This window comes from Pezoporus flaviventris, unplaced genomic scaffold (genome assembly GCF_033815535.1).
Source record: "Pezoporus flaviventris isolate CSIRO_AGI_PZ_B2104156 unplaced genomic scaffold, CSIRO_AGI_Pfla_v1 ptg000126l, whole genome shotgun sequence".
NCBI classification, from domain to species: domain Eukaryota; kingdom Metazoa; phylum Chordata; class Aves; order Psittaciformes; family Psittacidae; genus Pezoporus; species Pezoporus flaviventris.
In genome coordinates this window covers 710,309-735,581 of record NW_026892674.1, presented here as the reverse complement: position 1 = coordinate 735,581, position 25,273 = coordinate 710,309, and the positions used below count along the sequence as shown (strand labels likewise).

The 25,273-nt window shown below is 40.5% G+C and overlaps 1 protein-coding gene across 4 annotated transcripts in view; it reads left to right on the top strand.

Moving 5' to 3' along the window:
* The first annotated feature begins 12,960 nt into the window (after nucleotides 1-12,960).
* GRAMD2B (GRAM domain containing 2B) overlaps nucleotides 12,961-25,273 on the top strand; it is a 38,495-nt gene continuing 26,182 nt past the window's right edge. For 3 of the 4 annotated variants that reach the window (XM_061478515.1, XM_061478513.1, XM_061478512.1), the window contains exon 1: nucleotides 12,961-13,154. In XM_061478515.1, coding sequence (XP_061334499.1) covers nucleotides 13,030-13,154 — 125 coding nt within the window. In that variant the 5' untranslated portion in view covers nucleotides 12,961-13,029. Of the gene's footprint in view, nucleotides 13,155-18,122; nucleotides 18,221-25,273 lie in introns of those variants that run through there. The other variant, XM_061478514.1, reaches the window with a different exon arrangement.

Below are 25,273 nucleotides of genomic sequence, written 5' to 3'. Positions count from 1 at the left end.
ATAGTTTATGGAGATGTTGGTATTTCTGATCCCTCTTCCACTGCTTCCCTTTGAGAAAGTGGAATTTATAAAGTATTGTTCAGAGACACTTGGTTCAAAGATGCTAAAAGCAAGCAAGTTTGGGGGGTTGTTTTCCAAACAAGCAAATCACACAAACTGTTCCCCCCCCCCCCCCCACTCCTAAATAATTCACCTATAAATTTTCCATTGAATTTTCAGAATTCAAGATGCATACTTAGTTCCACATGTATTCTAGTCACAAGCTTGGCAAAAGCCTTCACACCTACTTTGATCCAGTCAGATTACTACATTATCTGTGTCTGCAAGCTTGTATCATACAATAGGCAGTCTGGATAACCATTCATCATTTTAACAAGTGCATTCCAGAAAGCAGACAAGCTATGGATTTGTAACTGAGCATAAATACCCTACCATACACAAAACCAATTCTTCTTTCTAAATCCAGATTCCAGAGCTAAACCTCCTTTGATTACACTTTCCCCCATCATGTTCAGGACATATTCAACTCTCATGATCAGATCAGATTAGTATCTAATGTGTCACTCTCCATAATTAATTCCAGACATGTGATTTAATATACCAAAAACCTAATATGCTGATGCTCATGCATATGAATTGGATGATGAGAAATATCCTCCTTAGAGGGCTGGGGAGAAAAAAAAAGCACTAAACCCTGCTTGTTGATGAAGCTAAAACAGAGCACAGACTCAGCAGTTCTGCAGTTAACTAGCCTTCTCAGAGCTATACATTTGCTCAAGTGTTTCCTTACTCATCTCTTCCTTTTTTTGAAGGCTCAAGCTTCATGGAAGTTTAGTTATTATTCACCACAACCACTATGCAAGATATGGATTATTCACCATTACCTTTTAATTAACAAACCACAAACATTCACATCATAAACAAGCTACAGCTTATGTAGCTGGATCTCACTAGCACTCACTCACACCTGGTAGACACATTCTACTCTGCTATTGAATAATTTCAGATGCAGAAAATACAATATTGTCATAGAATGTAAACAACATTGAGTAAAAACCAGCCTAATAATTTTTCTATGGAGAAAATATACTTGAAAATTCCTTTGATGTGCAAATTTTTTTCTTTCCGTCATTTTGCATTAAAACTAGAAAATAACTCACAGCAACTAAACCATCAAGCACCTGTTTTGACATCTGGCTGCTTTTGGATCTCAACTTTCTCTCTTGTTCCACCTCTCTTGGCACAACCCCTTAAAGGAGCTTTACATTCTCTTCCTGCAACAATAAACTACATTCAGGTATCATTTTATGAGAGTCAGAAGGGCTAATGAATCACAGTGGAAAAAGTTTTCTTTCTTTAGAAGAAAGACCATTGCTGAAGAGCTCTGTTAACTATTAATAAGTGCACTCCAGAGATATCCAAGAGCTTTCTCAAATGGGAAATATTTGTAAGGGATACTCTTTAACTGAAATGTTATCAGAGTAGTTTTTAGAACATATGAATCAATAGATTATTAAACATGTCAAATTAACCCCAAACCATAGAATATTCATGCACAAATATTTTGCAGTACTGTTTTCAAGACTGACTGCCAGACCTGCAGTTTATCATTTGTATTAGCCACCACCCCAAGCAAATGGGAACTGGTAGCTGCAGCACCACAAAGAGAGCTGCAGGTTTGGGGTCCCCGAGTCTGGCTCCACAGGAAGAGGCAAGCAAACACCTGCAGCACAGGCCACTGGGATGCAGAACCCATTAGGTGGTGCTGGTTGCCCGTATATTTAGAACCCTGAATTCGAACCAATGATAGCAGAATATTCACAGGGGAAGCAACTTTCTAAAAAAGAAGAAAACAGGATAAGGCTTCAGAAGATCATTTCATCAGCTTTCTTTCTGTCATCTCCATAAGTGGTACTGGCTCCATCATATCTTTTCCTTGAGGCAACATTAGATGAGAGAATTAAACTTTGTCCTAGTATTACAGGCTTGGAGAGGTGTTTTCCTTCTTTAACTGTTGCTCTTGAAAAAAAATTCAAGGCTTAGGCTGCCCTACTGATAATGTACATTATTCAGACATATACTAAGTTATACCATGTCAGAGACTTCTTATTTTATTACATCAAAGAAATAGTTAACATGTTTGAAAATAATTTACACAGAAAATGTAATTTACATTGTTGGGGAAAAAAAAACAACACAGCAAACAAAAAACCACATCAAAACCAACTTAGATTGTAGGGAGCAGAGCCTGACCTTTTGTTTCCTGAACTTTCTCCAGTTTATACAATGATATATGTCACAAGTTACCAAAGACAGTCATTTTCTCATGGAACAAAAAAAAAAATAAAATACCCACAACAAAATAATAAATAAAACCCCTCACATTATACACATAAGCTTACAAAGGGTTGAGTCATATGGAAACCTTACTGAAGGGGCTCAAGGGGAGAAAAGTGTGGAAAGTACTAAGCAAACAAAGCACAGCAGATTGCATCAGAAAAGATTGAAGTCATAATAAAAAAAAACAGTGGAGATTTAATCATTAGCACTTTCAACAGAATTTAGAAAATTAGTATCTTATTGCTGAAGGCCTGAATAAAGCTAGAGGAGAAGAATTCAAGACAGCAATTGCAGATGGTCAGTGAAGAATCACATCACAAAATGTTTCTAAGGGAAAGCTCAGAAACAACACAGAACACAAAAGTTAGGCTGAACATATGTTAGGCAAAGAACAATTCCAATGCTTACCTGAGTAACAATACTCAATCTGCTGATAAAAACTTCTATTATACATGCAAAGTTATCATCATAACTCAAGAATTTAGTATAAAACAGTGAGTTTTAACAGCATTCTCAAGGACATAGGATTAACACTACATTAGAATGTAGAACCAGGCTTCTTAAAGTAAGAAACAATTCTGATTATAAACCAAAATTTATTCAAAGTATGACTGCAGAGGTTTAATTTAATCTTTTAGATATAAAATCAACAAAAATGATAAGGGTTGTAAAAAAAAAAAAATCAAGTGAAGAAAAAGTATTTGTGTTATTTTCTGTCCTTCCTTAACACAAATAATCTACTGCCAGATTAGATCTCTCAGAAAGCAAATTAATAGGCAATAGTTGCTATAATTAAATGCTAACAATTAAACATAAAAGCTAGCTGTTAAAAAGCCTAGTAGTACTGTTTCCAGCTTTATGAACACTGGGCTGCATTTCCTGTTTAAGCATAAACACACTTTGTTCACTTTCAGTACTGTTATACTATTAATAACAAATTGATAGCTTGGCATAGTGAAATGACCTACAAACCTATACTTAGATTTAAACATAAAAGATTGTTTTGGACACACCAACAACTTATTTGGGTTTCTTATGCTATTAGCTTACTAGGTATCTTTGTTACATTTTTTGTTCACTATAGATGGTATTTTTCAATACAGCATAATACAGAGCAATGATCTGGATGAAAAGCCTAATTCTTTTTAAACTATAACCTATGTACCACTGGAAAGTACAAATGCTTGTTACATAGTGACAGATCTAATAGAGATTCGAAAAGTGTTTCCTTATTTTTTCACGTTTCTGCATATGCTAATCATATAATTTATAAATGTTTTCCCCCCAAATTGCCAGTTTTGTTGCACTAATATTTTTTTAGATTTTGATCACTTCCCTTCAAGGAATAGGAAAAACTGTCATAAGATTATTAAAACAGATATGTAAAGGAGGCTGCTAAAAACCCCAGTTACCATTACCCGATGAATGCATGCAGAGATGAGCAGATCAAAACTACCATGTTTCAGCTCCTTCAGTCAATGCTGCCTACTGCAGATTGAACTGAACAGTAACTTCATGTAATTCATTTGAAGTATTAGGGACCCCAAGGACACAGGCCGGTATTGCTGGTCAAACTGAAGAGTTGAAGTTTCGAAGGCTCACTTGTCGACATGACATGGGCTTGAAGAGGCTTTTCAAACACTCAGTATTAATTGTTAACAGAGACTAAATCAGAATCCTCTGAGTTCCTTTAACCTTCCCCAAATACCGTCACATCTTCAAGTTTCACTTAATGTAATTTTAAAACGAGGTCTACTGTTAATCAGCTCTCCAGGGTGGCATTAACTTCATTAGGTGCTGTTTGTACAATGTTTTAAGCTCCTCATTAGAACGTGCACAGGAGTATTTTAGACAAATGAGGCTCTATTTTTATAACCTTTTGCTGCATATTTGCAATTTCTTTTTAAGTAGCTGTTGTAGCACAAACTCTCGTAAATGGTAAATACTGGCATAACAAACAGTTTTCATTGACTTGTACTTTAAAATAAATTACTGTTAGGTTGCAGACTGTATATCTACAAGATACAGGCAAAAAATATAAATTAAAAAAGGCAAAAATAGAAAGAAAACTACACAGGTGACCAACACCTCACCCCTGCAGAAGAGGGCTGCAGCCTCCTTTTTTTCTCTGTGGCCCCACTAGACAGCCTGCTTTGCTGACCAGATGAAGCAAATAATACCCTATGCAGGACTGGTATATACAGCAACTCATGTGCAACACCTAAGAGTGTTTTGGGATTAAACAAGTTAAGCAAATCAAGGGAGAACCAAAAACAAAACCAAACAAAACAATGTCCAGGTTGCAAACAGGAAGTCTGCTTCAAACAGTTTCTGAACAATGTAATATCTATGCTCTCCTTTGCCCTTCAAGAAGGAAAGACATAAGGCTTATGTAATTTAAACTGTGTACACACAGCTAAATATAAAAATGTCTTCAAGGGAAAAGAGCCGCACCTTAAACCTTATCTTTCCTGATGCCCTAACAAGATTCCTTCTAACTCTCATACCTGGGTAAAACCAGTTTTGGTTTAAACACAGCTGCACAGAGAAAGACAGATTAAAACAGATATTTGCAGATGCAGGGGGATAGAAATTTATCTCTGAAAGGACATTCAAAAGGAAAAAAATGAAAAAAAAAAATGTGCAATCACTTAAGATTAAAGTTGTCTCTCCAACTTTTTCTCCTATTGTTTGCATTAAATACAATAAAAATATATGGTAAGAGTTATGGAATATAACAGCAGGGCCCATATTCTGATCAGCAGTTCACCAGAGCAGTATGCTGCCACTTTTATTACAAAGTTTTAAAGTGCTTAAGTTTCCTGGATTTGCTTACTTTCCTTATGGGTTAGCCTGAGAAAATCCAAGTAACCAAATCCATGATGGTTCAGACTGTCTTTATTGATTACTGTAGGCAAGTTCATATTAAGCAAGGTTTTTGCCAGCTATAAATTAAGTTCACACACTGTTGCAGCACAGGGCTGCCTGACAATGATCTCATTAGAAGTCTGATCTGATGAAGCTTCTGTTTATTGGGAAGGAGGGGGAGGTGTAATGTCTCAAATGTCCTTCCCATTTTAAGGATTTGCTGCACTGACATATTACAGCTGGCCTCATTGGAGTTTTATTCTTATTACCACCTTAGTGTTATTTTACCAACAACTGTATTACCAGCTGCTATCTCACAGACATCAATAGTGTCTCACAAGTCTACCTAATGCTACACTAGCTAAATATTACTGCAATTTCCTGTTTTATTCACTGGGCCATGCAGTCCTTGAGATGGGGTGTCACTACACAATCGGCAATGGTATTTTACATTGTGCAGTACCTCATTTACAAAGTGTTTGATAAAGCAGAGATCTAGATAGAAGGCAGTAGCATAAGCTCACCTAGAGATTACAGTACTACAGGTAAGCAAAAATCAGTATTTTACAGCTCTGCTTACTGAATTTATTTCTCCCTTTCACATCAGAAGCCACTAGCTTGGTAAGATATCAAGTAAACTCCTCATTCTTAGCAACATTTTACTCCAGGCCTGGCTGTAATCCTCACTGTTACTGCTTTGAAAGCATGACCTTCACAAACTCACCATATTCAAATGTGTAAATAAAAACTTTGTGGGTTTTTTTTTTTTTGTGTTTATTATTGTCTTTTTACACTACAAAGAGGAAGAGGAAGAAGAGAAGAATCAATTCCTGGTTTTTAATACTTAGATTGACAGTGCTGCAAGCCTCTAGGCATCACTTCAGGAATGAGAAATGCAGCTATTTACAAAATTTCTTTACTTTTTTAAAGCATATCTTGGAAACATGCATAAGGCAAAGAATGGGCTATTCACTAAAATAAGCAGCAGCCTGCAAAAGTCACATGCAGTAGCTTATTTACTTCACATGCCTACATTCTCTTGTTTACTACCACAGAGTCTATATTCCCATTCTCACCCAAGCCACTCAGACCAGACATTATTAGCAGCAGGAGTCCTTTAATCAGCTGGAAGATTCGCCTTTTTGTTTTTTTGTTGTTGTTGTTGTTATTAACAATTCAAGTCTCTCTCACTGGGCAACAAACTCAGGCACTCTGTCATATTTATCAGCCTCTAGTGCTCAAGCATTAAAGCTGCACATACACCGAAATTATAAATTTCAGGGTTTCCTACTGTTATGAGAAAATTTTACAAAACCTCATCTTCCGAGTCAGAGTTGCCTTTCATAATCCCCACAGACTCACTTCTCCACTCCAGCAGCTTTCTTCCAAGTTCACTGGGTGTGGGTTTGTTTTTTAAAAACCTCTTTACCGCCTGGAAGTAGAGGCTCCTAAATACAATACACCCAAGTACTCCATGTGGGTAAGTAAGTCTCATCTATGTAGTTCCAGAAGTTCCAGGGAGAGAAAGGTGAGCATTCATACAATGGAGCAAGCACAACTACATCTACTGAGATGAGCACGATGTCATAGAGCAAAAAAGCCATAGTTTTAAAGAGAGAAAATTAGTCACTGGCTTTCATAAACATAGACACCACACCATTCAGTTCCTTCCTCTATACCTGCAGCTGCCATTCTTCTTAGCTACGTTTTCATTTACCTCTCACTTCACACTACCTCTTTAAGTTTGTTGTCTCCTTGCTCCATAAACATGTTTCTGATTCTACCAGTTCTGCTCTCATTCATCATGCAGAGCAGCACAGAAGGAACCACAGAAATCCTAGGTATATGCCTGTAGCATTCCACATACTCAACAAAGTACTGATGTAAGTTTAAGCAGAAACAGGCACAACTCAAAACTCACTACATACAAACTGACTGTATCTCACTGCTTTCAGACTAAGCATAGGGTAGAAAAGATTAAATACAAGCTCGAGAGGAAAACCAAGAAATCTAATATTAAAAAGAGGAATAGAATATAGGAACCTAAAAGTAAAACTTACCTAAAAATGTCCAAACTGATTTTATAGTGAATTATATCTGATCCATATTTCATTCTGGAATTATCTGTGGAAAGCTGTACTTTTCAAATGTAGAATTCATAGAAAAAATACTAGGTTTTCCAAGGGCTTGGTCCAGGGAGTAAAAGAGAAAAAAACTAGATGTCATCCAAAGCATGAAAGACAATGTCAGCTCTGAATCAGAAGAGCTGCTTCTTTATATAACACAGAAAACAAAAATTATGTGAGTCAAAACTATAATGCAAGAACTCTGTGCTCTAGGCTACTAGTTAAATGTTGTCATGTCCCTCCCCACCCATTCAGTTATTTGAAGGATCATATCATACTCATTATAGAATCCTAATCACAGAATAGTTAGGGTTGGAAAGGACCTTAAGATCATCAAGTTTCAACCCCCTCTGCCATGGGCAGGGACCCTCACACTAAACCATGTCACCCAAGGCTCTGTCCAACCTGGCCTTGAACACCGCCAGGGATGGAGCATTCACAGCTTCCTTGGGCAACCCATTCCAGTGCCTCACCACCCTCACAGTAAAGAACTTCTTCCTTATATCCAATCTAAACTTCCTCTGTTTAAGTTTTAACCCATTACCCCTTGTCCCGTCACTACAGTCCCTAAGAAAGAGTCCGGCCCCTGCATTGTTTTAGGCCCCCTTCAGAGCCTGGAAGGCTGCTATGAGGTCTCCACGCAGCCTTCTCTTCTCTAGGCTGAACAACCCCAACTTTCTCAGTCTGTTTTCACACAAGAGGTGCTCCAGTCCCCAGATCATCCTCCTTGCCCTCCTCTGGCCTTGTTCCAAAAGTTCCATGTACTTTTTATGTTGAGGACACCAGAACTGTACACAATCAAGTGAGGTCTCATGAGAGCAGAGGGGCAGGATCACCTCCTTTGACCTGCTGGTCATGCTCCTTTTGATGCAGCCCAGGATATGGTTGGCTTTCTGGGCTGCAAGCGCACACTGAAGCCAGCTCATGTTCATTTTCTCATCGACCAACTCCCCCAAGTCCTCCTCCACAGGGCCGCTCTGAATCTCTTCTCTGCCCAGCCTGTAGCTGTGCCTGGGACTGCTCCAACCAAGGTGTTAAATACCTTGCACTTGGCATGGTTAAACTTCATGAGGTTGGCATCAGCCCACACCTCACAAGTGTGTCAAGGTCCCTCTGGATGGCATTCCTTCCCTCCAGGGTATCAACCAATCCACACACCTTGGTGTCATCAGCAAACTTGCTGAGGGCACATTCAATCCCACTGTCCATGTCACCGACAAGGATGTTGAACAAGACCGGTCCCAACACCCATCCCTGAAGGACACCACTCGTTACTGGTCTCTAGCCGGACATTGAGCCATTGACCACAGCTCTTTGTGTGTGGGCATCCAGACAGTTCTTTATCCACCAGGTGGTCCACCTATCAAATTGATGTCTCTTCAATTTAGAGACAAGGATGTCATGCAGGACAGTGTCAAACACTTTGCACAAGTCCAGGTAGATGATGTCAACTTCTCTACTCCTGTCCGTCAGCTCTGCAGCTTCATCATAGAAAGCCACCACATTGGTCAGGCAGGATTTCCCCTTAGTGAAGCCATGCTGGCTGTCACCAACCACCTTGTTGTTTTTCATGTGACTTAGCATGCCTTCCAGGAGAATCTGCTCCAAGATTTTGCCAGGCACAGAGGTGAGACTGACTGGTCTGTAATTCCCTGGGTCATCCATTTTCCCTTTCTTGAAAATGGGGGTTATATTTCCCTTTTTTCAGTCGTTGGGAACTTCACCTGACTGCCATGGTGTTTCAAAAATGATGGACAGTGGTTTAGCAACTTCATTTGCCAGTTCCTTCAGGACCTGCAGATGGATTTCATCAGGTCCCATGGACTTCTGTACGTGCAGGTTCTTAAGACGGTCTTGAACCAGATCCTCTCCTACAGTGGGCCTAAGGTCTTCATTCTCACAGTCCCTGCATCTGCCTTCCAAGACTTGGGTGGTATGGTCAGAGCATTTGCCAGTGAAGACTGAGGCAAAGAAGTCATTTATAACCTCAGCCTTCTCCAAATCCTGTGTAGCCAGTTCTCCTGATAGCTTCCTGAGAGGGCCCATATTGTCCCTAGTCTGTCTTTTATTTGCAATGTACCTATGGAATCCCTTCCTGTTATCTTTCACATCCCTAGACAAGTTTAATTCTAACTGGGCCTTTGCTTTCCTAGCCTGGTCCCTAGCTTCCCAGACAACATCACTGTATTCTTCCCAGGCTGCCTGTCCTTGCTTCCAACTTTTATAAGCCTCTTATTATGCGCAGTCTTGTTCCAATTCACAGGCCTCGGACTTAAAACAGGTGCAACACAATTGGTACTGCTCTTGTATTTCCTGCCATTTCTTTTCTCAGAAAAAATACTTCAGGAATTGAGAAAGCAAAAATAAACTACCATTTCTTTTCCTGGAGTAACTCAAAAACAAAAAAACAAAAAAAAATACACAGCAGTCATGAGGCTAAAAGAAGAAAAGAGAATTGTAAATTTTTCAGGACAAATTCTAACCTTTCAGCAATGGCCACTACAGACAGATAAAAATTGTGGTCAAGGACACCAACCACTTTTTTTCCCCCCTCTGCCTATCAGAACCAATTGTAACACTGCTAGACTCCACAAGATACAGTCTCACAGGTAAGAGATAACAGTGTCAGTGACAAAGGTCAGAATTAAAGGGCATAGTTTGATAACTGAGAAAAATAAGGATACACTTGGCCAAATATACATATGGAGTTGAAGAAAAGTAGATTACAGGAAAAGAAGGAGAAAAGCTGTTTTCATTATATGAGACAGAAAGAGATAGCCAAAACATGTACTCAAGCTTACAAGCCACTGAGGTACTAATTTCTTCAGAGCACGAAGAACAGTTCTCTGGGGAAAACTCTGTGTACAGCAGATAGCCACACCATCAGGGGTATCAACTTCTCTCCACACTTGATCCACTGCTTCAGAAAGAAAAAAGATATTGGTGTCCGTTAACTACTGCTAAAAGGTCTGAAGCAAGCAGCTAAAAAAAGCACTGTATCTGCCACATGCCTCTATAGGTGGCATTTCTGCAGGTATCTAAACCTCCCCTGAAAAATTTTACAGGTACCAGGAATCAGAAAGGCTGGGTATGACTGACTGCTTTAAAAATTTTCATACTGATTATAAAGCACAAAGTTTGCATAAACTTGCATCAAAATAGGGCAATCCTGAAGCTTATCCTACTTCTTAGATTCCCTTCCAATAAGAATGGCATGAATTCAAGTATTTTATAAAGGCACTATCACATCACTTGTTTTGGGTTCCTAACTGCAAACTGCCATCTCCTCTTTTTCCAGCCCCAAAACAATCTCCAAAACATCTCAAGATCACAATTGCGCAGTGGCACTAGGTATCAATAGTAAACTCAGTTTGTCTGAGCCTTACTAAGGAGCGGCACACTCCATCCTTTGGGCATATAATGACTTCAGTACCACCATTGTACCACTCTGCTCCCCCCTGAAATGCATCTTGAAGGCTTGATCCTCTTCTTTCCAACAATCCAGGCAATTACTGCTGCAACACTCAAGAAAGGTGAGCCCTCTTAATGAGCAGCAGCAGTAAGAGTCTCAGGGCACTGTCACACAAGCCTGTTTTGCCTCATATGGCCATACATAACGCCAGTGTCACTGCCACACAGTTCAACTGGTGGACTTCGCAGTGTTAGGTTTGCAGTTGGACTTGATCTTTAAGGTCTTTTCCAATCTAAATGATTCTATGATTCTATGTAGTCAGTCCCTGACCTACTCCTAAACTAGCTCAGTAATACCAGCTGTGTAGCCACAACAGCATTTAACTCACCACCAAAGTACCTGGCCTTAGTATAGTATAGTACTAGCATGGACAAAGCTAGAAATCTTCCAGGACAGGCACATGTGATTGCAGTCATATAACTGCAGGTTGGAAAGCATAGATTTAGCCTGTGGTAGCATATATGATGGAATACAGTAGTTTAGAGGGGAGCATGGTGCTCTGTGAGAGAACTTAATGGGTTTGTGGACAACAGCAAAGCCACATAAAATTGAGAGGAGGAAATTGTGTCATGGTTGCTCCTTGCTAAAAATGTTCCTGCAGTTACCCATTTAGGAAATTAAATTGCCCTCTCTGTGTACTTGCTCTTTAACATACAGAAGTAACATAGTTGCCATTTTGACTGTTAATTAAAGGGTTTCATTATGTTTTATTGCATAAATAGATTGTTTTCAAATATAAATACTTCATGTTAATAACTTAGGAGTTCACTATGTCATTTAAGAGTTCTACTCAGTTTTAAAGATGTTTGTTTCTTCTATAAGAAAAAAGACTTCCTATCCTAAGTGGATAGACGTGAACATCATAGAGCCAAGGCCAATTCTCCTCGTGACTAGAGAAGGAAAATAGATTATTTTTTTTTTTTTACTGTATTTGTTGAAGGTTATACTGCTTGTTTTATGGAGAAGGAATAAAGTACAGAGACTTTGCCTAGCTAGGCAGCCTTCTGTTTGTAGCCTGCAATCACGCAAGATCAAGCAGAATCAGGGTAACAAAAAGGCCTAGGAAACCAATGATGTATAGCACAGGTACTGAAGGAGGCATTAATTAAGCACATTTAACTCAGGAAAAACAGGAAGACCAACACAATTTCCAAGCAGCTTAAATACCGCTCCTAAGTACAAGCATTCAATTTTTTCTGTTTCACAGGAAATACCTAAGATAATAAAGAGGGCGTACTTCATTCTTTTTCTGCCTTTTTTTTTTCAAGATTTTTCACACTTTTGCAGAATCTTCCCTTCCAAGGAAACTGCTGCTTTGTCTATACCATTCCTTCTTAGCTATTAATGCTAACCCTGCTTTTGATAGTTACTGTTTCTCCTGTTGTTTCTGACATTTATAATTTCCTTACAGTTTGCTAAATACTGACCACAAAACACATTTTATATTTTATAACATAGTCATACAAAGAAACCAGGAACAAAATCACAAAAAAAAAAAACGAAACAAACCCCCACAGAGAAAGACATAGCGATTTAACTAGATGTCTTTGAGCATGCAAGTAAAACCTGGGAACAGTCTGAATGAATTTGTATTGCTTCACAAACAAACTGATTTTGTTCAGTTCAGTTCTGGCGCATTGAGAATTAAAAGATTATCTGTATAATCTGCTGAACCTCAATGACTTGACTTTACTGAAGCTACATGCAAATATGTGCACCAATGCGTCACCAGAGAAGTGCAATATAATAGTTTTAACATGTCAGGACAGGTGGATATAGTCTCTTCTGAAACCTAAACAATCATGTTACTCAAACTTCAGAGTGAGGTAGATAATTCACGAAGTAGAATTTATGACAGACCATGTTAAAGTTTTTTGGTACAAACATGTTAATGACACACCATTTGAGACAGTTTTTTTATTTTGCATTACCTCTTTTTCTTAATTCATTAAAACAAGTTATTGCTATTAATAATGACATTCCAAAGACACAGTGCACCTAGATTTGATTATTTTTGTTTCAAAATAAACCTATGAAGTGCATCGGAGAAAAAAGAAAACAAGCTTATGATGTCACATGAATATGTTACTCATTAACTGATTTTAACAACTAACCTGAGCTGGAGTCACAGCAGCACTGCACTTCCTACAGCAGTGAAAACTTGTGCGTTTGAAGGAGCATACTGGAACTGAACTTCCAAGCTTTGCAGCTAACTCCATTAAAATGAGGAGAAAAAGGAGTTCCTTAGAGGACTCTGTTTTTCATTCTCAAACTCAGAACAGCTTCGGAAAGTCAAGTAATGACACTCCAGTCAGCCCGACAGAGAGTTTTGGATCAGTATTTATAAGGTAAATCCTGATGAGTTTTGAGTATTCTGTATGCACTTTATTCTGGGGGGGGGAACAACACAGGAGGCAGCAACAGGGGACGGCCTGTGGACAAATACACCAGTGATAATACCCTGATGAGGAAGCTTTTAATATGAAATGGCAGTGCATGCAGAGTTGGTAATTTCACTTATGTTACTGATTGCACTGGAAAGGGGAGCACTACTGTAATGGAGAAATTTGTAAAGGAGGCAATTTTGTTCTCTCTTTGCTTACACTGAAGTAGGGCTTTGAGTGCATATAGAACTGTACACAAAGTCTTAAAATGACCTCTGCAAGGTCATCCAATACTGTCTATGATATCTGAGTGGATCACTGCACAAAAAAATGTAAGCTTTGAACAGAGAATTTAACAAAATGTTTTGATGTGTGTTTTGGCCCATATAAAATGCTTATTTTATAATGCTCATTAAATTGTATTTCAAGATAAAAGCTATCATAATCACAAGGAGTATTCATAGAAGCTGAGCACTCGAATGAATACTGCTGAAGGCTTTGCTGATAGAACAATCGCAAACAGTTTCTAAGGGGAAATCTGTTTTCTTACTTTGGAAGGGTGAACTCTTGTGGATTGTGGACTTCAATTGAGATGGGATTCACTGTAATGAAGAGCTCTGGATAAATCATGCACGTTTTAGACAGCACAGACACATGCGGGAATGTGGCATCAGAGGGTTACGAGCATTTACTACTTAGCCTTCCCCATCTACTGCAGGAGTGAGACAAGGGAACATCCATGGAATTTATGTCAACTCCTTATGAATAAAATATTCAAAGTAGCTTTAGCCATTTACTAGCTCTTAACCAATTTGAAAATTCTTTACCAAGCACTATCCTTAATATCTGCTCAGTGCCCAGCCACCCTGAAGAGTGATTTGGAGGGGGCACCTCTACATGTCTTTGTGCAGCTGAATTACATTTCTTTGTAGCTGTGCACAAATTCTTTATGTGGGGTGATAGCTTATATCACTAATTGGGTCACAAGTATAAATAAGTCTGCTGGCCTCATTTTTTCTCTTTTGAAATGTTATTAGGGCTTCTTAGTATTTTACCTGCGTAACATCCTTTCTTCCAACTCAAATGTCAGAGATAATGTCTGTTTGAACAGAGAATAAGGAATCAGAAATTTTAATTAGAGCCCTGTCATGGTTTAAGCTGAACCCAGGACAAGCCCTCAAAGGCTCTTACCTAAAATTAATCCCTTACAGCCTGCTTTTTTAAAAACATCCACATGTGGGGTTTTATGCCTCTCTTGATCTCATCCTCCAATTAGGCATGTAACACATGTATATACAGCAGCGTGTGGAGGCTTCAGCACAAGTAGGTGATGTTTAACCACTTCTAATTTGGGCAATAGAAAGTTTGCCCTCCTTTCTCTGTCCAACTCAAAACACTGGGCAGACAGATTTACCTACTTTTTTATTTACCACTTGATAACCAGTACACAAAAGAAAAGCTACTATATATGCTCTGACAGCATGTGATAAGCCCTTACAAAGAACAGAGTACTTTGCCTCAGATTTCTCAACGATCAACCTGCCTGCCAAGTAGCAAGTGGCAAGGGCAGGCCTTCTAGAAATCCAGCTCACTCAATTGCTGTTTCAGTAAGAATAATATGATCATAAAACCCTGCTGTGAAACTATACCTCTATCAATAGAAAAGATGGAATAGCAGGCTGCAAATACTAGTCAATCTAATAAGCAAATGCATGATCACAGAAGCATAGAAAGGGTTAGAAGAGACTTTAAAGATTTTCTAGTTCTACCCCTCCTGCCATGGGCAGGGACACCTTCCACCACACCAGGTTCTTCAAAGCCCCATCCAAACTGGCCAGGGAAGCTTGAACTGTCATCAAACTTGCTTTTCATGTGTTTGTCACTGCCATGATACACTTTTCCAAGATGAGCTACGTGAAAAATGAAGGAAAATGTCCTGGGGAGAAAGAAATGCAGGCTCTGCATTGTTAGGTACTATTTTCAATATGGTCCTATTTACTTAGAGCATATATATACATCTGTGATTGCTCTTGTTCATCCTAATTATTCATGCCTGAGGACAAAATCTGACTATATGCATAAGTTTTATATACCTCTGTTTTCCACACACTGCAATTGGCACCATGTAGATAAGCACACATTTGCCAGAATTCAGGGGGGTATTAACATTTCAGACAGGGAAGCTCACAGTTTATCACCATGGCAGCATGTTATTCCTGACACAGAGCAGAACTGATTTCAGAAGCAAATTAAGACTCTGGAGCTATAGAGGACATGTCCAGCCATGCATAATAGATGAGAGATTTGTATTGACAAAATTATTGGCCACATGTGTATGCAGCATTTTATCAGCATGAATGAACAGACTTGCTCTGACACTACAACAAAACATTTTCCAGCAGTCCAGATGAAAACACTGGCAAAACAATAGAGATCTCAACCTCCCTTTTGGAGCCTGCCTCTGTAATGCGAGTCAATACCCTGCATCCAGATCTCTTAAAGTTTAGAAGAATCTTAAGCCTCGCAGTGACCAGCCTTCAGAATGACTGTGAAAAAAGTACACTGAACACAAGAGAATGAGATTTTTAAACAATATACATCAGCTGACCACCAGCTGTCTTGAGTGTCACACATGGTATGTACGTTAACATCAACCTTAGCAATAATCAAATGTGGGTTGTATATCAAATACTCATTAAGAAACATCTACAGAGAGAAAATCTGAATGCACGGAACCTGTCCTGTGTCCAAATAAAACCCATCAGAGACAAAACAATCTTCATAGTTTTTGTTACAACTCGTCATACAGTTTTTCTGTTATTCTGCTGTGCACAAAAGGCAGGTAAATACTAATGTCAGATCACAGTTGAAAAACACAACTATTGTTATTTAATTGGTTAATGCAGTGCATCAAATGAGCTGCCAAGCCAGGATTAGAGACAAGGACCCTTTTGACTCCCATTTCCATGACTTTGCATTTACAGAATATGTCTCCATACTCTACTTTTTTTCCTGGTGGTGGTATAATAATTATATAATATTATAATATTAATATATAATAATATTTTTTACCTAATATGAATGTTACTGGCAAATGCTTCACTTTTGTTTTTTAACCAAGTATTTGTGGAACCAAGTATTTAGTAATGACTCATTTTTACTGTGCTGCAGGTATCAATTTAGTTGAATATAGGGGGTTTTCTACACTAAATGACTTGACTAATTAAACAGAGTGCTTTGCATACCATGGGAGTGGAGCCAGATAAAACTAAACCAGAGACTGTATTCCAGGGACCAACTAGCTCCTTTCCAGTACACGTCTCTACCACTGTGGCAGAGAGAGGAACCTCTGGAAAAGAGTGAACAAAACACTCCATGACAGCATTTATTTCCTGCAGCTAAACCTTCCAGAGACTGAGAATATAAGCACTCAAAAGACAGTTATTTGTTCAAATACTAAAAAGTCAGATTTTTGCCTACTGTAACCCAGAATTACTCTGCTGGAGTGACTGCAGAATAGTTTGACTTGGCCTCAAAACTGGCACTAAAATAGCAACCAATACCTTTCTAATGTAATGGAAAGTCTCCAAAAATGAGATGAAGGGTAGGCAGTCACTTTACCTACTGTTTCCAAACACATTGTGCATGCCTTGGTAGCGTACACTGATACGAGAATAATTCCCATGGAACCCAAGGCCTCACAGAGGTTGCTGCACCCCAGCAAAGGGTCCCGGGTCCAAGCAGACACAGGATGCCAACCCTGCCTTCCCTGGCTCTTTCAGTTTCAGCTTTACTCGCAGCCCAGAGAGCTGAAACAGGGCCTATCCTATTATCACTTTGATAAATAGGGTGCCTCTATATAGCAAGAGGTTGTGTCTGGCATAAGGGGAGACAGAGACTGCAATGCAGCACCAAATCTGCTCAGGTGCTGCACAGAGGCAGCAACCAAAGTTTCACAGATGCAAGACCTAACAGGTCTGAATAATCTTTCATGTAAATTACTTCTCATTTCTCATCCAGGTATGCCTTGGTTTCTACTTTGAATAATAGATAAACATTAGTTAGTTATGTATCCCATAAATACAGGCATACACATACATGGTATTTGGTCTTTGATATCACTGGTGGTCATTTCTTGCATCATCACTTCTTTCTTTGGTTGAACTTTTGGTTTGGAAAGTTCCATTGGCAAGCTGCCCACCACTAGTCCAGTTCTAACTGGCCATCATGAAACATTTATCCAAAATATTTCCTTCTTGCTATTATTACTTGCCATCAAGGTCAATGTTGCTTAGATACAAAGCAGAACTAAGTTTACTTCTGAACAAAAGAGTATATTTTATTTTGCACTTCCCTCTTTCAACAGCCTAAAAGTCAGGTGAAGGCTACGCTCATTGCTTTTTGTACAACGCCAGGTCGTTTCCCTAGCAGACAAACCAGCCCAAGCTGCTCGGGAAACAAAAAGCCACCGCAGCCAGCCGCAAGTGGAAGTGCCACATAGTCACCATAAAAATTCGTGTTAGTATAGCTGCCTGGACACTGGAATCGGTGTTTGGAATACCGCCTGTTTGGTGAGCCGGAGCAAGCAGCCCCGCGCGCCGCTCACTGGCCAGCTCGGCTGCCCTCACCTCGGGGCCCCGTTCGCTCATTGAAGGCGCCTTTTGTTCGGGACCGCGAGAAGCACCGTCTCACACAAGGTCCCGGCTGAATCATTTAAGGCACGTAACGGATGAGCCACACTGAACCCGCCTCTCGGGGCCGGGTTGGCCTCTTCTCAGCTACAGTCAGCCCGAAGCCAACGGAACAGGATTCCACAACACCCCACACTACACCCGCTCTCTGGCTCCAGTATGGCGGAGAGAGGACCCGCCTCGGGGCGGGGCTGCGCGGCTAAGTCCGGCGGTTGAGTTCTCCGCGGTGGTGGTGTGTGTGGTAACGATGGTGCTCGTGATCGAGCAGCGGTGCAATGCGGAGGAGCCGAAGGTGGTGCGGGAAGCTGGAAAGGGGGAGAACAGGGGCACCCTGAGGCTGTGAGTACTGACCAGGCCGGGGACCGTGCGGCTCCTACCCGGGCTGACTGCCGGGGTGGGGGAGGCGGCTGTGGAGAGACCCGAGGCGGCCGCAGGGCTCGGCGGCGCGGGGCTGGCTTCGCGGCTCTGGGCTGCGACTGTGGTTTGGAGTCTGTAGGAGGGAGTTGCCGAGGGGTCTCCGCATCCAGGCTGAAGTTGAGCACCAACACATCTCCCCTCAGCCAAGTTACGCGGTCTTCGGGAGGCGGCCCCAGTCACAGCACTAAACTCCGAAGTCGTAGGAGCAAGGCTTGTACCGCTTGGAGGAATTCCATGCAGCATCCTGGAAATCCTTCTCTGCCGTGGCACAGAAACCCAGCAGTTGTGCTTTAACATTTACGTGCATGGCTCCAGCGGGAAGCTGTGATACTGCCCTTTGGGTGCCAGGAAAACCCAGAACTTTGTCAAAAGTTCACAAACTTTTGTACAGGCAAGATGCAGTAAAATGCAAGCTCAGCCTGACTCCTATCCCAGAGACAGGACAGACTGCTCCAGAAACACAGTGGGTGCTTGCTTGCCTTGGCACAGTTCCCCACCATGCTTCTTGCCCAGTGTGGCCATAGCCTTATCCTGCTTTTTAGCCTGAGAGATACTGTATAAACTGAGCAGGTGAAGAGATAAAAAATACTTAATATTCTTCAAGAGGAAGAGGAGGCCTTGATGGCTGGCAAAGGCTGCTTAGGCTAGCAGATGGAAGGTAAGAAAGTCAGAAGGCTTCCCCTTCCATGGGTGGAGGTATCCCCTGCACTCCCCAAGGACACTGACTTCCTTCGTGTGATACTTGCGGATGCCAGATGTTGAAGGCTGCATCTTCTGCATTGGTCTTTGCTTTTCAGTGAAGGTCTCAAATTTTTTAAGTTTTTGTATGCCATGATATGATCATTACATGAAAATCTTGCTGGAATCAAGCAGCTGTCCAGTTCTGTACCAGACTCCCAGTTCACGTGGGACTTGGTAGTACCAAGGATGCTGTTTGAGAAATTAAGCATCTGTGAAATAAGGAACGAAAAAATCTGGGTGTTTCTCCTCAAAAGGAAAAACAACAACAACAACAACAAAAACACAGAAACAACCTAAATTTTTCTACCCTGGGATGATTCCCCTCCCCAGAAAACTTTTATTCACAAAGATTTAAGATTAAACAGCCTCCCAGAGAAAGGAGAGCAAGCACTTTCTCCAGAAAGAAACTCCAAGGAGGTCTGTGGGTGCTTTTTATTTCCCAAGTGTTGTATCCCTGATCTCTAAGCAGGTGTATTCCCTAAGTATGTATCACAGTGAAATCTGTTGCCAGAAATAACTTGTTAGAGAACACTGGGCATCTAAGTGTCTTCTCAGTGTCCTTTATCCTGTGTGGAGTAATCACATCAGTCTGAGACTTAATGTTCCAAATGAGGTGTAATTTCTCCATCTCCTTCAGAGCTTTCTGACTTCAAGCCTTGGGTTCTGATCCCTCATGCAGAATTATGCCAGTGAACCAAATGAAGTTCTTCAGGTATGCAAGATCTGTATCAGATTTTTCTCTGTAGAACAGGACTAGAGTCCAAGCCAGTGTATAGAAAGCTTGATGTCAGAGGCATTGCACATATGTTGACTAACCTTCTGTCTTGGGTTCAGCTGTAGCAGTCATTTCTGTCCTTCATGCAGTGCTCTGTTTTTGTCTTTCAGCCTGGGAGCAACACTGGTAACACTGATGTTTTTATTTCTTGCAAAGTAATGTTTACTCCGCCCAAGGACTTTCTGAGTCTCATGCTTTGCGAGGGAGGAGTAGAAACAGGGAGGAAGCAGAGACAGGACACCTGACCCAAATTAACCAAAGGAGTATTCCATACCGCAGCCCATCATGCCTAGTATATAAACTGGGGGGAGTTACCTGAAAGCCCCAGATCACTGCTCGGGTCAGGCTGGGTATCAGTCGGCAGGTAGTGAGTGGTTGTACTTTTGCTTTGACATCAGATCCAGGGACATCTTTTTGTATGCCATCCATTTTGTATATGCACATATATCCCATATTTTAAAATACGGGATCTGAGCATGACATGAATGGCATAAAATAAGGGGTGGATACCAACAGACAATGCAGCTACTTCAACTCCAAGCACAGCAACTACACCAACCCCAGCAGCATGTACAGCAGCTTCTCAAATCCTGACCACAACAACAGCGCAGCTACACCAACTCGAGGAATAGCTCCTCTTAGTACCCCCATTGCCCATGCTGGGCTGGATGTTCAAAGGTAGGGTCTCCTCTACACATCATGCAACTGATGCTACACAGAGTAAGTGGGCTGCACTAATTACACAATGAGCTCAAACAGGAAATCCCAGTCGTCCAGGAATTCTGGAAGTCATCATAGACTGGCCAGAGGGCAAACATTTTGCAATGTCACCAGGTGATGCATGTTGAAGAGGCCCAACCATATAGTAAACTGTCAGAAAGTGAAAAGTGGTATGCCTTGTTTGCTGATGAGTCCTGCTGTATTGTGGGAAAGCATCAGAGATGGAAGGCAGCTTTGTGGAGTCCCTGATGACAAGTTGCAGAAACCGCTGAAAGAGAGGGTGAATCGAGTCAGTTTGCTAAGGTGAAAGCCATCCAGCTGGCCTTGGACATTGCTGAACGAGAAAAGTGGCCAGTACTTTATACTGACTCATGGATGGTGGCAAATGCCCTGTGGGTGTGGTTGCAGCAATGGAAGCAGAGCAACTGGCAACGCAGAGGTAAACCCATCTGGACTGCTGCTCTATGGCAAGGTATCGCTGTCTGGGTACAGAACCTGGTGGTGAAGGTATACGCTGTAGATGCAGATGTACCCAAGAGTTGGGCCACTGAGGAACACCAGAACAACCTACAGGTGGATAAAGCTGCTAAGACTGAAGTGGCTCAGATGGACTTGGATTGGCAACATAAGGGGGAATTATTTTTGACCTGGTGGGCCCATGACACTTCAGGCCATCAGGGCAGAGATGTGACATAACTATGGGCTCGTGATCAAGGGGTGAACTTAACAATGGACACTACTGCCCAGGTTCATGCCACATTCATGAATGTGGAACATGTGCTGCAATTAAGCAAGCCAGGCAGTTAAAACCTCTTTTGTATGGAGGACGATGGCTGAAGTACAAATATAGGGAAGCCTGGCAGATTGACTATATCACAATCCCACCAACGTGCCAAGGCAAGTGCCATATGCTTACCATGGTGAACTCCAAGAGTTCAGACAGAATCTCGCCCGTTCCATCATTTCAGCTGTTGGAGAACTGTTCCAAGAGTTGACTGTACTGAAGGGGTTTGTTGGCCAGGAATCGAAGCCTCCCTCTGTTTTGTCTCCAGGTGTTTAATTTTTGATTGCTGAATCAGATACAGATGTAAAAGTGAGGTTCAGTTTTAACCAGTGTGGTAAATGGACTTCTCACTCACTGTGACTCTCCTATTTTAGCTGTCAATTTTTGCTGTTCAGTAGGAGGTTGGTGTGATGTAGGGGAAAGCTAGGTGGTCTGTTATGCTGCAAGCTGCAGTGTTTAGCAATACTAGCCTGAAGAGTGTGAAAAGACTGGGTAGGCAAACGAAGTTGAAACACTTTGTCTTAAACTAGAAAACTATTTAAGTAGTTGCTGGCTGGAAACAAAGCTGGAATTTATTTGCCAATCCCATTTAACAGGTAGCTGGATCCTTCTGAGAAACCGTCATGTTCATTTAGCTGTGAGTTAACCTTTGAAATCAAGTAACTTTGGTTTGACTAACTTGAAGCTACAGGGCAGATTGTTCAGCTGAAGAACAAGGACATAATATGGGGGGTTTGATTCCGTCAGAAGTGAACTCGCTACAAGTTGTATTGCTGAAGATTTATTTTTAGAAAACTTTGTAAATCTCTGTGGTTGTGGTGGAGTTTCATTCCCTTCATGTTTTCATTCCCTTCAGCTCATGCTGACCTCTATTTAAAAAAAAACACCACCACAACAAAACCCAAAAAACTAGCAGCATTGTAGAGGCTCAGGGAATCTTACGGTGTTTTTCAAAGCTCAGGGGAGATTTAGGTGAGTACTGTAATGTAAACTTTCAGGAGGTATGCTTAAAATGTTCAGTTTAGAGGTGGACTTTATAGCTGGGTATGCTTCTGCTGCTATCACAAAAGTGTTGCTGGGGGATAGGTTCTTCTGAAGGACTGACGGTGCAGAAATGTTTCAGGGTGGTGGTGTTTTTTGTTTGGTTTGTTTTGGGGTGATCTTTTGGGTTTGTTTTTTGTTTGGCTTTTTTTTGTTGTTGGGTTGTTTATTATTGCAAGATTAGATCTGGGAAGTGATTCAGGAACTTTATACAGAAGGAGTTAAGTCCGTTCACAGTGATTTAGAAAATGGGCTTCTCTGGCATGTTTGAAGGTTCCTTCCAACCCTAACTGTTCTATGATTCTATGCTTAGCAACAGTTATATCTTTGAAAAGCGTGCTGTACGTCTCCGTGGGTTGTACAACCCCAGAGATAAGTCTGTGTGAAAGGCGGGTGCTGTTATTATCTAGACTCAAAATAGCTATGTGCAAAAAGTTTGTCATTATGTGGAATTCCTCCCAAGCAAATCAAAAGTTCCTGAACAGAAAAAAACCTTCGAAGTGATGTTCTGTGACCATTGCATCCTGATCGGTCAAAAACGATTTGACCTTGCTTTGTATTTTTGTTTGTTTGTTTGTGACTTCAGAGTGTGGTATGTTGTGTTTGTTGTGGAACTGGACCTGCCTCAGAAGCTGTCAGCCCCAGTGCAGGGACAGCTGGTGGAACAGATGCTGTATTGTTGAAAACAGAGTGTGGTGTGTTAAGGAGAAATGGCAGAGGTATAATAATAAGGAGTCTGAATTCCATGCCATCCTCCTTCTGCTTTCACACATACTTGCTTCTGTTGAAGTCAGTATATTATTTTTGGTTTCTACAGGTAGTGTTTGGCCTAATACAGCTAAATCTGTGTGTATTAGGGCAATGTGCTGAGTTACTGTATGGTAACATACCCCACTACGTTAAGTGGCAGATTTTGTTCTCTTACAATATAAGGTAATTTCCAGTTACTGAGTGTAACTTAAAGAAATGAGGAGGCTGGACTTCAGATTCCAGAACGTTTGGAAAGTCTTAGTGGGTGTTTTTTTGAGGGTTTTTGTTTGGTGGAGGGTTTTGTTGTTGTTTTGTTACTGGGTTTTTGCATTTTGGGTTTTTTTTTGAGAAAAAATACATTGCAGATAGTGGGGAAAATATGCTACTGAAAGCAGTGGAAAATGCTTACAGGCAGGCAAACTACATAATTCTGGGAAAAGAGGGAATGTGATTTTTATGGGTTTGTTTGCCTGATGTGTTATGCTACCGTAACAGGTGTTTCCTAGTAACTATTGATAAGTTAAAAGACATTAATTGACTGACCTGTGCATAATCACAACTCCCTAACTTTTTTCCTAAACTTTTTTCCTAAACTGACTTTCCTAAAATGTCTCTTATACACAATACAGAGAAGGAAGGGGAGGTTATTTATTACTGATTTGAAATTTATTTCATCTTTGAACCAGATTAACTCCATTTCAGCAGCCAAACTTCTGTGGGTTGTTTTTTTTTTTTTTTGTGAAGGGAAAAAGATATAGGTATGTACCTACTTTATTCATGATCTGTATGTTCAGTGGTTGAAGATATTAACACATGTTAAATACCATATTTTTGAATTCTTCCTTGGTAGTTTTTTCCCTGTTTTTTATAGCAAAAGTTGTAATGCGTGATCTGAAAAGGACAGCCTTGCAAAGTGAATCATGTAAATTAGAGGTGTGACAGAAAAGAGATTTCCACTCTGGATGACCTCCATTTGTTCATGGTGATGATTTTTAATAGCTCCTATTTTTTATTATATTCCTGTTGTTCTTTGTTCACTGTATATACATCCCTAGGTTGCAAAAGAAACTTTTTAAAGATAGTTGTGCTATGTGTAAATGCACACCATGAATCTGAACAGCCTTTTCTTTGTACTGAGCTGCCTCTTTGGCTAACTTGAAATACACCCAAATGCCAGTTATATGCAGTCTGTGACAAATGTTTGTTGGGCAACATAATACTATAGATAAGCTTTGGTCAGCAGGATTTGCTGCTGCTGTTTGACAGGTGATGCATAAACATAGCATCAGAGTATTGTCTTTTTACCACCATCTCCATAAATGTTGCAGTCATATGGTTAGAAATTATGTGCTTATCTAATAATACTGCTGCTGGGATTAATGATCTGTACCTTAGCTGTTGCCAAGACCATTCCTTTTCTTTCAGCCTTTTTAGACTTACGTTATTGTTACACCAGAGAGATTTTGTGTTTGGTTTGGCAACCTTTACAGACCTCTTTTGTGGTACTTATTTTAACCAAAATTCATAGGTAGCTATCTGGATCCGGCTAGGCTGATCAGCAAAAGTCTCTTCAAATATTGTCATCACCGAGCAAATAATTTTTCTGCAGATAATCAGAATACAGTAGGACAGGTTGTCTTTCCCCATTTCTTCACTTTTCCTTAAAAAGAAACTTCTTGTTTTATCTAGGAAGATTTCTGAGCTATTCAAAATTACAGAGGGATTATTTTTTCTTTAAACAAATATTTGAAACTCCCATTTTTTCTTCCAGGTAATAGAAGTGGGAGATTCCAGGAGGACATGGGCATCTGCTCCCTGCCAGCCCAGTGTATAAGGCCCCTTGTCTCTTTATAAAATGGCATAATGTGCTGTTTCATGCTTGGGTGATTGTTACAGTAATGGAATTCTGTACTGGGAAGTGGGACACCTAAATAAAATGGAGAATCAGTGGATGTGTGGAGAACACAGTTGCCTCTTCTTGCTTCTCTGCTGAGCTTTAGTGCTGTACTGAAATACATGTCCTTAAACTAAACTTCTACCTGACACAGACTAGCTTTGTGAAAATAACACACTAAATTGAAGGAGGTTAATAAGCTTCCAGAAAGTGGCAGGTAATGGTGTGGAGATTGCAAACAGGCAGCAGAGAAACTCAGCAGGGTAGAGA